The 13,900-nt window shown below is 43.5% G+C and overlaps 1 protein-coding gene across 7 annotated transcripts in view; it reads left to right on the top strand.

Moving 5' to 3' along the window:
* The window catches only part of MICU1 (mitochondrial calcium uptake 1), a 91,565-nt gene that overhangs the window by 37,406 nt on the left and 40,259 nt on the right, over positions 1 to 13,900 (top strand). For all 7 annotated transcript variants that reach the window (XM_048946980.1, XM_048946983.1, XM_048946982.1 and 4 more), the window contains one exon: positions 3,641 to 3,684. In XM_048946980.1, the coding sequence (XP_048802937.1) occupies positions 3,641 to 3,684 (44 nt within the window). The remainder of the gene's footprint in view (positions 1 to 3,640; positions 3,685 to 13,900) is intronic.

The raw sequence follows: 13,900 nt of genomic DNA, 5'->3' as shown, positions 1-13,900 counted from the left end.
AGTCATTGCAGATCATTCCTGCTCCTGAAGGTGAATGGCTGGTGCAGAGCCTGTGGCTGTGTAAGCAAAAAGAGCCTTGAAACCCAGGTATGGCAAAGAATGAGCTGCTGCACAGTGCTTCACATAAGTAAAAGATGTGGTTGGGGTGGTTCGTAGCTCTGAGTTTCCTTCAGGAGCCTAAAATAGCTGCAGTGAGATCAAGCCAATGTGAGCTGTGGGTGTTCTTTGGCATGGGATGACATTGCAGGAGAAGTGCAGAAGGCCTGCAAAATGGGTTCATGCTGGGCTGGTCTTCAAGCAATACTGTGGGTTTTTTCATTGTGCTAAGGAGTTGGCTTTTTCATTTTTCTTCTGGAGTCCAAGCCCATTACTTTAGCTGAATAATTTGCTGAAGACTCTTTGTACAAAGAAATTGTTGTGCATCAGGTGCTCCTGGTGGTTTCCTGTGGCTCACGCATTGGTGGTTTTAAGCAGAAATAAGCATTGGAACTGAGCTGCCCTGGTGGCATCTGAGCTGCTGCTTTTCAGCAACTGAGAGGTTTAATGAAGCAACATGGCTCATGGGAACCTCCTGAAACAATTCCTGGTCACTTCCTGGAGGAAATCTTTGATCTGTTTCTGGGAGAATGGCACTTCAGCCTCTGCTTTGTAGAGAGTGGTGGCATAGGTCATGCTGCTGTTAGGCACTGTGCTCCTGCAGCTCCTTGGCAGCAGCCGAGCCAGGAGCTCCTTGCAGCCCCAGGCTGAGATTGAAGAATTTCACGGCAGTTGTAGCTTAGAACGCTGCCTTTTGGATCACAGAAATGTAACAATTAATGCCCTTACCTTGTTCCCATTGGTCTTCCTTCATGCAACCTTTCCATTTTGCTGACTCTCACTTTAGCTTTACAGCGTATGTGTACACTGAATTCCTTCTGTGTTGAAGTTTTCTTGGGAAGGGGCTTCTGTTTTTTGCATGTAATGTAAAGAAAGAAGAATATAGACATCAGGCAGAAATCCACCTTTTGGTTTCCTTATGTCAGCCTGCAAGATTAAGGTGTAGTGGAAAAATAGGCAGCTAAGCCCATTTAAAAAAAAAAAAAACTCAGAAGGGGAAAGTGTATGAAATAAAGCTGTATGCCTTGGACATACACATGCCTTTTGGGCTTAACTTTTAGAGTGTTTGAATTAGCTTAGTCAGGAGCTTTCCTGGGAATGTTACAGATGAACTTAATGTGTGGTATAGGTAATGCAGCAGAGAAGGGTGGTTGTATGTGGCTGGGAGGCAAGGTGAGCATAATGAACTGCTGTGAGCCAATGTGCTTGTGCTTTTGTGTGTAATGCTTTCTTCCAATCCGTGCTGACATAGCAACATGAAAAAGGGCAACAAAAGTGGCATGTGAATCTCTCATCATTGAGAGATGCATAAAACAAAGTTATTGGCCTCTCTTCGGAAGTGAAGTATCCTGACATGATGCAGATAATAACAGCAGTCACCATTCTGTAGCAGCTGTGATGCTGAAAACAGTTTCTTCAACGAATATGGACGTGCTCAGAGCTCTGCAGCTTGAGGACAGACCTGGCAGCTTGGATGTTGGAATGGAGTTGGAGAAAGCCGTAGGTGTGTCTCTTGCAGGGTTATCTTCATGCTACCTGGATGTTCTCGTTTCCCGTGCTGTGCAATAACAAGCAGGGAAATGCATGAAAGCAAACATCTGTGCTAGCTGAACCAGTCCTGAGGCCAATCCTTTGCAGTTAGAACTTCCATGCATTGGTTTGTTGCTGACTCTTCCGCTGCTGTCTATTGCTGTCCCTTCTGTGGTGCTCTGTACTTGCCTCCAGTCACAGCCCCTTTGAATCTCCTTTTTTGTACCTCGTGTTACACCTGTGAAGAGCACTGACTTTATATTGTCTCTTCCTTTAGCATACATACTAGGCATGTCTTTTTAGGTGGTATTTCGCTGTTTTTAGTAACTTCCTATATATGTAAGTACAAACTCCTGTAAATATCAAAGCAGCTGGTCTTTCCTTGATATTTGAACATCTCTTCATTTTGGGTCTCCTTTGAAACCTGTTTGCTTTCCTAGCAGTGACAAGTGTGAGCAGTTTGCCATTAAGGCATACTTTCACCTGCTATTTTTACCCTGTGTCCTCTTATAGCTTTCTGTGAGTACATATTAGGGATGTGTCTTAAGCACTCTTTTCAGGCATGGGAAGATGAGGTGTGGAGGAGAAATGACTTGTTGCAATGCATGGCATACAGCCCTCCTGCTCAGCATCTGGGTGTGCAGGAGGGCTGTGCCCCAGCTGTGTGACCTCTCTGGCAAAATCAACACATGCGTTAAACAAAACCTGCCTCTCAGTGTGGCTCTATTTATCCTGGAGCTTCAGACATAAAGTTCATCAGAAGAAGAGAAGGTTGCATTCTGAAAGTGCTTGAATGTGCAATTTTTTTCCTCTGGGCATGCAAAATGGTGAGAAGGTGCCCTGAGTACTCACACAACACAAAGCCCAGAGGCTGCCACCTCCGCCTTTGGCATTGGTCACAGAGGAGTTGTAGCTGATTTGGCTTAGGAAGGTTGAGGAGGTTGCCCTGGAGTGATGAATAACTTCATTTTTGGCACTGTAAGCATTATCAGCTTCTTCAGTGGATGGGAGGTGTTTTGCCACCCTCCTTCACAGGCAGGTGATGCAGCAGGCTGTGTGCTGCTCCTCCAAATGAGCTGGAAGAGATTTTATTTTGTTTTCCATCTTTTTTTTCTAATCTAAATTGAAATGAGCGTGTGATAATTATCATAAACAGTCCCAGAAAATGCATGGGATGTAGCTATTTAGAGGGTTTTACTCTTTAGAGAAATGAAAATTGGCCTGTGTGCTCCTGAACTACTGAAAGCATTTGGTTCAAGCTCTGCTTTATCTTCACAGGATGCACCTTTTTGATTTGTATTACAAAGCTCAAATTAACCTCCCTGACTAAATTTTTTTTGTGATCTTGCTCATATGTACAGGATGCATGGTGGAGGCCTCTGCTCCCCCTTTCTGAAAATGCTGTTTTTCCCACTTGGGGATAGCCAAGTACTTTGTGTTGGTATGAGTGGGAGTTTCCTAGTATACATAAGCTCTTTATGCCTTTCTCCAAAGCACCCTTCTAGTTAAAGCACTTGTGAATGCAGTTACAACTCTTTGCCTTTAAAATCTGGTTACATCTGAACAGTTCTCTACTACAACATAAACAAGGTTTGGATTTGTATGAGTACTTCTCATTTATGGGAACAATCCTTCATTTTGCTATTAGTGTATTGTTCAAAAGATGTTACTAAGGACAAGCTTTGTGAATGTGCATTTACGTGGAGCATTGTGGGCAGGATCTCTGCCAACTGGCACACCAGAAGTCTTCACATTTGGGGTGGGCATTTTGGATCCCATGGGAAGTGCTGGGAGCTGCTATTGCCTCTGTGGGATAGATGTTCCCTTCTCTGTTGCTTTGTTTGTCCTTTGTGATCAAAATACATGTGCATACAGGAAGATAGAAAATATAACTTTTTCACTTTTACATTAGACTGTTTTACTACTTGATCACTGCGGTATCTGAAAGCCCAAGAAATGCTTGCTTATGTCATCTGAGAACATTTTTTGTGATTGCTCTTCTTTTCTTTTTCAGATCTGGGGCTGGATCAGTTTATAGTGAAACGCTATGATGGGAAGGTGAGCACATACACACTTAACAGTCTAACTACTCAATAAGGCTTTTTAACCTAGACTCCTGTACTTAGTAACTGTGCCTAGGTGTAAGTGCAAGTACTGTCGTCTTAGCTTTTATAGTGTTGTCGTGTTTTTGATATTCACTTTCTTATTCAGTTACTGAATTTCAAAGGGAGCTTGATGTCCTGTTTACAATCAAAATATTCCTGCCTCTTAAGTACTGGTATGCCAGAAAATTGTATGTTGTAATCACTTTTCCTTGCTGCTTTGTTATGAGTGAGCCCTATGAGCTGTGCCTTCTCAGGGAAATCTCACCTGACCTTTCCCTTCTAGCTTGTCTCCAGGTTCCTGGAGACACCTGATCCTTTCTGCATCCCAAGCACCTTCCCCTGTCCCTCCCACCCCCCCACATGAGATACCTCTGCTTCATTCCCCTTCTGACCCCTAGGTCCTTTCCACAGTGGCACACAGCTGTTCTGGATGTTTGTGCTGACATGAAACATGTTGGTAAATCACTGAGCATACTCTGTAGTTTTGTCTGCCTGTGTAATGGAGCATGTGGCATCCTACCTGTTATTATGCAAATTGAAGACCCGATTAAACCCCACTGTGGAGGTAACTCTGTCCCCAGGACTACCAGCCCACACTAACCCAATGCAGGTTAGTTTTCTGTTACCTCACTGTGGGCGCATACTGTTACCCTGGCTGCTAGCAACATTTTCATTCCATCTGCATTATCTGAAAATAAAGCTTCTGTTTTTCCAAAGGGCAGTAAGCATCTCTGATCCCCCTCCTTGCTGAAGTGATGTACCTGATGTGTTAGGCTTTTCTAGGAAGCCTTGACAGAGAAACTTGCATTTAAAGACTTACATAAACACCATGTGGGCTGAATGCATGCAGTTCCCTGCCTTGTATTGTGTTTGGTAGGGAAAGGTAAATAAAAAAGGTGATCAAATACCTGGGGTCCCTGTCATCTGAGCTGTGCAATGTTCTGCTTTCCCAGGCAGCAAGGCGGGAGCTGACTTGAAAACAGACAATTGCACGGTAGTGTTTTGGCAGCTGTTTTGATGCATAAAAGTGAAGTGTGTTGTGAACACTTGTTTTCTTCCCCTCCACACAACTATGATGTCTGCTTTTTGTGATCTAAAAAAAAGTACACATTCTCTGCGAAATACCAAATGTTTCTTCCCCTGGTTTGTAGCAGTCTGTTTTACATCATACTGCTTTCATTGCTTTGTCTTGTCAAGCTCTCACATCCATCTCTTTAGGTTTCACATAAACAAGGTTTGCAGGGAAGGAATGTTGAAACCCACACAATCTGTGCTGGTGGTTCTGTTCTTGAGCACTGTACAACCATTTCCAATCATTAGGTAGAAGATCCAAAGGGATGCAGTTTTTTTTAACTCAGCTTCTTATTCTTTTGAGACTTGGCACTGAGGGCTCAACTGAGAACATGTTTGCGTGTGATGTACCAAACATCACCTCCTCTGACCCGTAGAGCAGAGAAACAATTTTAAGCAGCTTACAGGGTCAGTGCTGCACTTGGATGTCTGTATGCTCTGATTTGGATGGTCTGAAGGTGAGGCAGCAGGTTTAGGGTGTTATAATGGTCTTCATTGTTACCTTATCCTGGGATCTGTTTTCCCACAGTCTAATAATGCTCTAGAAGCAGTTTGCTGTGTTGAAAATGAAAACAGACTCTTGTTTGTTTAGCTGTTTGCTTAAAGGTGCCTTGGGGCTGACTAAAGCTGGCTCTGGTTGTTAGGGTGGTGGTTATGTCCAGGTGAGGCAATCATTTGAAGAGAGCATGAAGTAGGTTGATGTTGGCTCTCCCTCAGTAAAGAAGAGCTGACAGCAGATTGATCTGTCTTGATAGCACTCTTATTTCTCATCTTATTGCCTGCTGTGGGCTTCAGTTTAAAACAAATGCTCGTTACCCTGCCAGGCAGCACTCAAGGTGCTGCAGGACTGACCCTCATTCAGGTTTAAGTTGCAGAGCAGGACCTGACGGATTGAATCCTCTTGCACCTCTTCCTTCTTGCCTGTGTCCAGCTCTCGCTTTCTCTTGGGAATCGGAGCCTCCTCTGCCTTTGCTCAGCTGTGGCTCTGCCTGTGAAGATGCAGTTCTGATCCTTTGGTTTCATGGCATTGGAGGAGAGAATGAATTCTTGCAGCAAGCTGAGAGCCCGTTGTTCCCTTAAGCATCCCTACAGATGTTGCATGGAGGTAATGGGACTTCTGGTGCAGGTACATGCTCCAAGTCAGCCTTCTGCACTGGAAATTCCTTTTTTTTTTTTTTTTTTTTGAAGACGAGTATGTAATTATTCAGACAAGAGCAAGCTGTGCTCCAAAAAATTCTTGGGACTATTCAAGCTAGATAGTGGCTGAAGAGCAGAGAAGAGAAATAATTTTGGTTCCCAGCAGAAGTTTCTACCCAGGATTGCAAGTAAATACTCATTTAGAAAGGGATTCAGTAAAAAAAAAAAAAGCCAGTAGAAACAGCTGTGCAGCCAGTTGCGTTTTCATTATATATTAGAGGACCAAGTTTAAAGTGTGGGTGTGAATTTTGAGCTTAAATGGTCGAGATTGAAATGCTGCGCCATTAATATGCAGATATGAGCTGTTCTTATCAGAGAAAGCATTATATTTACTTAAAATTGCAATCAGAGTAGCTGAATGATGTGCAGTGATTGGGACTGGTAGTGCCAAATATTTTTGGAGTGATGTGCCTCTCTGTGGGGTTTCTGAAGCATCTTGCTTTATGTGATTGAATGCCACAGTGAGAACACATACCTCTTTTTTTCCTCCTGCTCTTCCTTAGTGATAATTTAAAGTGGCTGGAGAGGAAAGTAAATGTAATGCCTTATTAATGGAACAGCACTCTTGTCGTTTGATTCTAAGTACTTTTCCCTCACTCATTTTGAGACAAAAACCCCATAGGCACTCATACAGTGAAAATCTTTGATCGGATCTGTTTGCCAACATAACCCCCATCCTCTTCTTTGCCGTGCTGAACATGCAGGGAGGCAGCTCTGTCCCTGGCTCTGTTTTTGTCTGTGCTCCTTTCTCCCCCAACAGACTTCTAGAAACAGGGGGAAAGAGATCTCTATTCCTCTTCATTCAGTGGGGGACAAATGAGTTAGTCAACATCTCCAAGCATTCATTGTATTGAGCCTGATTGCCAGTGAAGCATCTTCCCCCAACAGGCATGTAGGCTGATGTGAGACCAGACAGGTTCCAGTGTGTAGCTCTAAATACTGTGAAGTTAAGGTGCTCGGACCTTAAGTGTTTCTTCCTCTTGCATTTTATAATATCATTAAAAGGTTTGGGTTGGAAGAGACATCTAAGATCTAGTTCCAAACCCCCTGCCATAGGGAAGGACACTTCTACTAGACCAGGTTGATCACACAGCCCTATCCAGTATGGCCATGAGTGCTTGCAGGGAGGTGGCCCCCACAGCTTTTCTGGGTAACCCATTCCAGTGTCTCATCACCCTCAAAGTAAAGAATTTATTCCTAATACCTAGCCTAAAAGTATCCTCTTCCAGTTGAAATCCATTTTCCCTCATCCTCTCTCTACCTGCCCCCTAGTAAAGTGTCCCGCCAGCTTTCCTGTCAGTCTGCTCCAGGTACAGGAAGGCCACTATAAGGTCCCTCCCTCTGGAGCCTTCTCTTTTCGAGGTTGATTAGCCTCAGCTCTCTCAGCTTGTCCTTGTTGGGGAGGCTCTCCAGCCCTCTGATTATCTTCATGGCCTTTCTGTGTACCTGTTCCTACTTCATGTCCTTCTTGTGTGAGGGCCTCCAGAACTGGGTGCAGTACTCCAGGTGGGGTCTCATGAGAGCAGAGTAGAAGGGTGCCCATCAGCAAAGCACTCTGCTCATTGGTGCTGAAGGAAAAATATCATTTGCCCCTCCTTGTGTTTCACCATCTTTGAAGGTGTATCTCTTGTTAGGAGTGCAGTCTTCCTGAACTTCAGAACGCTGTTCTTCAGCTGCATTCTGCTCATCAGTGCTTCTTAAGGAACACTTTAGAGAGTGGTGTGGAAACTTCCTTCCTGCATCAGACTTTCAAATTAATTTCTTGTACTTTCATCACTCACTGCTTTCATCCTTGCTTAGCAAGTTGATGGTGATAAATAAGCTCTCACATTACTAAGCAGAACTGTGTGCACAGGCTTTGCTGGTGTTGAGTGTGTAGTACAGATGTAATTAAAAAAATTTCCATTTCTATGCATTGTTTAATTGCCTGTTCCTTTGGTTATGCATCAGTGATTAGCAAACTTAATGTCCTAGAGGTGATTCTGGTAGTGGTGCTCCTCTGAAGCAGGCTGCATATCTACCTTGTTCTGAATCCATACCCTGCCACCTGTGCAGACAGATGAGCCACTACTCAGCATGGTCCCCATCTTGCTGAGCCTCAGCAGGGATCTTTCAGCAGAACAGCCTGGTATAAACACAAGAATGAAGGCAGAAAATGGATGTGGCGAGCACATAATGTAGAAAAAACCTAGCTAGCTTGTTTGGTGCTGAATAAACTTGACTTTCCCTTTTTGCACTCCAGGAGGAATGTCTTGCTGCTGCTTAGTACAAACTAAAGCCCACAACCTACTAACAGCAGCTTACCCTCATGCTACCATTGATGAAACAAGCAATTAGAGAGGCTTTCACTGCCCTCTAATTAAACTTGCAAATGAAGTCCTTCCTGCTAGCGTTTATGTTTGCATCTCTAGATGTTTTGGGATGCCTGAGAGAAATGCAGAGTGGTAATGAAATGAAGGTGAAGGTGAATACTTCTGATGGTTTCTGTACCCTTTCCTGGAAGAGATTTTCCCTTTCCGGGTAGCAGTAAGTCAGTCTCTACCAGAAATAGTAGGGCTGCTTGTAGCCTGCAGACATTCATTTCAGTCCTTATCACTTTCCAAAAGGAAACGGGGGGTGTTCTGCTGTGTGTCTAGATGTTCTAACTGCTGTTATATTACAAGTGTGTATTCTGTTATCCTGGCAATTTGTTTGAAACTACATGTACTTTTGTGTTGGTTTCTCTGATATTCTTCATTTTGATTGAAGTGTAAGGACAGAAGAATTAGGTAAGGACCACTATGTCACCTGGAACTTATTCCTGCTGTGAAGAGCCTTTGTGTGCCACGAATCATTCAGTCATCCAGGTAGCAGGCTTGTGTGAGGGACCAGACCGAGGATTGGCCTAGTCTTGTCACTGGTGTGTGTGTCCATGAAAGAAGAGCTGCCCTGGAATTAAGCCTTGTAGAGCTGCTGGGAGGCAGTACAGGAGGAAGATGTCATGCCAGGTGATGGAAAGGGCATCCTTTGGAGCCTGAAAATGTGCTCAGGAAGGCTCCCCGTGGAAAGGATTGGAGGAGGGTGAACTGTCCTTAGTATAGATTTTTCTGGAGAATCAAAGGACCTTTCTGCTAATTTTGGAGATAAAGAAAATGGACTTTTATACATTAGCTTGAATTTCTGGGTTCCTCTGGTTTGTGTATGAGCACAAGATTTGCACCAGAATGGTGTAAGCTGCTGTAAGCTTCAAGTCCTCCTTTGCTTCAGGTGCCATTCCTTAGGTGGAATGAAACAGTTGAGTCCTGTGAGCTCAGCTGTATGAGGTCCTGTTGATGTGCTTGGTAAGAGCGTTTGAGATGCTTGTGTAAGCTAGTAACAGCTAAAGCTTTTTATGGCTTGGAGATACCTTGAGGTGCTCATCTAGCTTGTTCTGTAATCCCTGTGAAACAAGTGTGTCTAATTTCAGATTTCCTGCTTTTAAATTCATTCCACTTCTGATCCTGCTTAGTGTTGCTTGTGTTTACATTACAAGCAGGAGGCACCTTATGTAAGTAATAACCTCACTCTTCTTTATGCAAGTTCCTCTGCTGTTCCCCAAAGTGTTCCAACCAGCGGGCAGGGAGAGTTCTTTGCCACGGCTTGGGGAAAGCAAACAGGGATGCTGCTTATTGCAGGTAACCAGCAAACCTGTGAACCGAGCTGAGTGCTTTCTCCCTTTGCTTTCTTTGCTGACACCGCTGCCTGTTTGTGAGTTTCTTTCCTCATTGGCTTTTCCTCTTGGCCAAACTTGGCCCTCCACTGCTTTGGTTGGCTGTCTTGATCTACTTCATATTGCCTTCTCCTGTGTGGGGGTCACTGGAATCTGTGTGACACTGAATTGCATGTTCCTCTTTGTTCCTTTTCAGTTAAAAAATGAATCCTACCAAAGAAAAGGCTTTGCTGCTTCTACTATTGGTAAATGCATGGCACACAAACATCTCTATGGACTCCTGAGTTGCTTTACCTCCACGTACAGTACACGCTCCATCCCTTCCTACCTCTTCTACCAAACCTCTGGGACATACTTCATTTTTAAGGGAGCTGTCCCTGCTGTTCCCTTGTACTACTAACTCTGTTGCCTGTTTTCCCAGGGCTCCTTTGGTGGATCCTGTTGAAATGCTCTGGTTTCTGTGTTCTTTCATTCTGGTTTCTAGGTATCCAGCGGGTATTTCTTCTGGCTACTAATCTGTGGTACTTGTGTCTTTATTCTAATGATGCTTTGGTTTTGGTGTAACTGAGCGTTCCCTCATTTTCTTCCCTTTTCTAACCCTTTCCCTTTCCACCAGGATTTCTGGCAGGTACAAAGCAGACAGCATGTGCTTTTATTACTTTGTGCTGCAGACCTCATAATGTGCACTTTTCATGTAAAAAGGGACAGTGTATGCTGACTCCTTCTCCCTGCTCCTGTAAGAAATAATCCTGAACTCATTCTCTATCAGACCTGACCTAAAGGATTTATGGCCAAACACTCCAGTTTAGGTTGCTAAGATCTCTAAATGGCAGCGCTCAAGTCTGCACCTTCCTGTCCTCCTATTTTCTTGCTGTCTTTTGAGGCCTCTGACATTTTTGTTTCTTTGTTTCCATAGGCAGTAGTAGGCTGTCTCTCAAAAATGACATTTTCTGTTGGAGGCCTGGAATTATTTTTATTCTGTGAGAAAAAAACAGGGGTTTTGCAGGCCTAAGCTTGTAAAATGCTTGGGAAATGTTGGGTGCTTGACTGTGTGTGAATTTGGGGAAGGTCCTTTTTGCAAAATTCCCTGATTATTTTTTTTTAGAGATACAGAAGTATGTTAGGTGAGCATGCTCAAGAATAGGGTAGCAAGAACTAGAGTTCGTAGAAGGGCTTCTAGTGGCTTTGTGCTCTAATTTTGTGATACTAATGAAACCAGTTTACCTTGTGCAATCACACAGCATTTTTTTAATGGAAGAAGTATTCTAAATGTGACACACAAATCTTTGCAATGCAGGCTGAGATGCAGGAAGGCAGCACCCTGTCTTCCAATTGGAGACCTAAGTGCCTGTTTATGTTTCAGTTCAGAAGCATGATTTGGGACGTGGAGGACCTTGATTCAGTCCTTCCCCACCAAATTTCCATGACAAATGTCTGTGCTCCTACAGGTGCTTCCTGTCCATGCATTTCCCAAACACAGGTGTGTGATCTTGTAATAGAGATATTTCAGGGTGGCAGTGGTTGGATAGACCTGATGCTGGAGCTGAGCTGGCTGTAGGCCAGGCAGTGTGGGAAGGGCTGTTGTGAGAAGAGCAGGAGCAGAAGAGCTTCATCTCCTGTACGCTTGGGTAGAAAACTTCTAGAGGTTGGAGGTTTGTCTTCAGCACTGAGGGTTTTTCCTTTTCCCCTGTGTGAAAAATAATCCGTGTCTGCAGATGTTTAAGAGACTGGGGGGAACTTGCATCAGCTGCAAATACATGCAGTGGGTAAAGATTAAATACTTCCTAAGAAGCTATTGCTAGCTTTCATAGCCAAAACTATGGCCATAAATGAGTCGGCTTGTTTTGATCGAAGAAGCTGAGGGTGAGGATGGAATTCACAACCCCTTTCTGACCCAGCAGCAGGGCACCATAGTGCAGGGAGAAGCAGTGTAGACTGTCCCTTTTCAGAAGCATTTCCTTTCTGCTTTCCCAGCAGGGGTTCTTCCTGTGCATGACTGGGTGTGCTGCCTGCCAAGGGTCTGGAAAGTCTGTGTCATTTCTCTTGGTTGTGCCGAATGCTGGCCTTGCGTTTCAGGTGCCATTTGTTGCAAAGGGATGAGTATTTCCAGCCTGGCTGGAAGGAGCGAATGCAAATCTCTTTCCAGTCTCAGAGGACCACCTGTACTAATAATATGCCTAATTCTTCATTCTCTGTATGTGTCCAAATTCAAATTTGGAGAGATGCAGAACCTCATCAATGTCCTGCTGTGTATTTGTGTCCCCTGTGCATGTAGGCAGATAAATAACCCACAAGTAGAGAGTTTAAAAGCTCTTTATTAAAATGTGCTCATGAAAGGTCATAAGCTGCAGTATTTATCAGGCAGTCATAAATTATCCTATGCTGTGACACCACCCTGATTTGCCATGCGGAGTCTATTTGCGTTTACCCATGTTAATACGTAGAACTCATAATAAATCATCTGGAGCCATTACTGCTGATACCATAAAATTCTCTGCTGGTTTATTATTATTACTGGGTTACTTTCATGGGCTGTAATGACTTCTGTCACAACTTAAACACCTTTTTTTTTTTTTTTGTTATTTTATTGATATGAAGTCCCAAGCACTGTATCTGAAATGATTTCACATCCCCATTCTGAAGGTAGCTTTAAAAAATGCCTTGAAATGCTCTATTCCCCCTCACGTTCTTTTTTTTGTCCTTGTTTCCTTGCACAGGAACCTGTCCTGCCATTCTCCCCACAGCGTTTTGGAACACAGAGGCTGAAAGGCTCTGTGTTTGTCTGCTTCTGAAAGCCTTTTCCTTCCTATTTCTTTCCCTTTTCTTATTGTAGGCATGAGGTGCCAGCATGGGTTGTATCATAAAATTTCTAAATTCGTGGCTTTTATTCTCTAAAGTTCCCATCTTCAGAAAAACAAGTGAAAATAAACTAGTCCCTTCTGTTTCAGAAGCTAGCTAAGCATTTGGGTGCAGGCAAAGTTCAATATTGTCAGTGACTGAGGTGAGATTGCCTGCAGCTTGCATTGGCATTTCCTTTAAGCTTTTCCTTGTCTTGCTTTTGCAATGGACTAATGCGGTGCTGCAGCAAGAGCCTGCACAGCCATTTCCCAGGTGGAAGGGGCTGGGTCCGTCCCTGCCAACTGCCTTGCAGGCTCTGAGAAGGCAAGCTGGAGCCTCATCGCTGCGTGTTTACAGTGTTTACACGTGGTGCCTCAGTGTGCTGCCTCAGTGTGCTGCCTGGGGCCAAGCACCGCTTTTAAAGATGTCAAACAACTCCAGTGGTAGGTGCTAAAGACCATTTACAATGCATACATTAAAAGGGCTGTCCAATAAATGTGATGGGAAGATTTGTTCTTCCAGCAGCAGTGGAGCTCCTAATAGGCTTTTATTCGCAGGGGTGCTGTCTGCTGAGTTAAACCTCCACGGGTCAAGTTGGATGCCAGCAGGACTAATGGTGCATAATCTTAATATGTGCTGCTTAATGTGGTGATCACAAATAGGAATGGGGTTCCCAGTCAGCCCCTCCCAAAGAAAAGCAATTCCCAAGCTTTACCATTTTGACAACAGCTTAGGGTTAGCAAGAGTTTATAAGGCAGATAAAAATAAGGTGGAAATTTACATGAGACTGCAGGGGGTTGTTTTCTATAAAGTCCATCTTGGTTATGTGCTCTTTTAGATGCGTCTTCATTTTTGAGATGCATGTTCCCAAACTGCAATAATACAGTTATTGCTGTATATAAATACAAAAATTACAGCTTCACTTTATGAAGCTGGAAAACTCAGGACAGACCTAATCTGAGATTTTAAATGTATGTATTGGGAAAACTTATAGCAGAGATTTTCAGTACCCCCTACTGTGAAACAAAAATATTTCTGCATTTCTAAACTTCTTTTCCTCTGTCTATTGTTAATGGTAAGAGAAGTGTATGAATGTCTTTTAATGGTTAGCATAACTGAGGGTGGTCAGTTGGGACTGGAACAGAATGCTTTGCAGCAAGCTGCTATCACTATTTGAAATGTTCACAATTTTGTATTTCTCAAGTAATGCTGGTAACTTTAAGATGTTTCTTTTAAAAAGGACTGAACTCTGTACGATATTGATAAGAGATGGTTATGGCTCACCTAAAATTCCTTTCACAAAATTACTTTCTGATTCTGGGGATATGCTCGTCTTGCATGTACTGTCATGTTTTGTTGGTTCTGGAAGACAATC

This window comes from Lagopus muta, chromosome 5 (genome assembly GCF_023343835.1).
Source record: "Lagopus muta isolate bLagMut1 chromosome 5, bLagMut1 primary, whole genome shotgun sequence".
Classification (NCBI taxonomy): domain Eukaryota; kingdom Metazoa; phylum Chordata; class Aves; order Galliformes; family Phasianidae; genus Lagopus; species Lagopus muta.
Note: the sequence above shows the minus strand (reverse complement) of the source record. Positions and strands in the feature narration are given on the sequence as shown.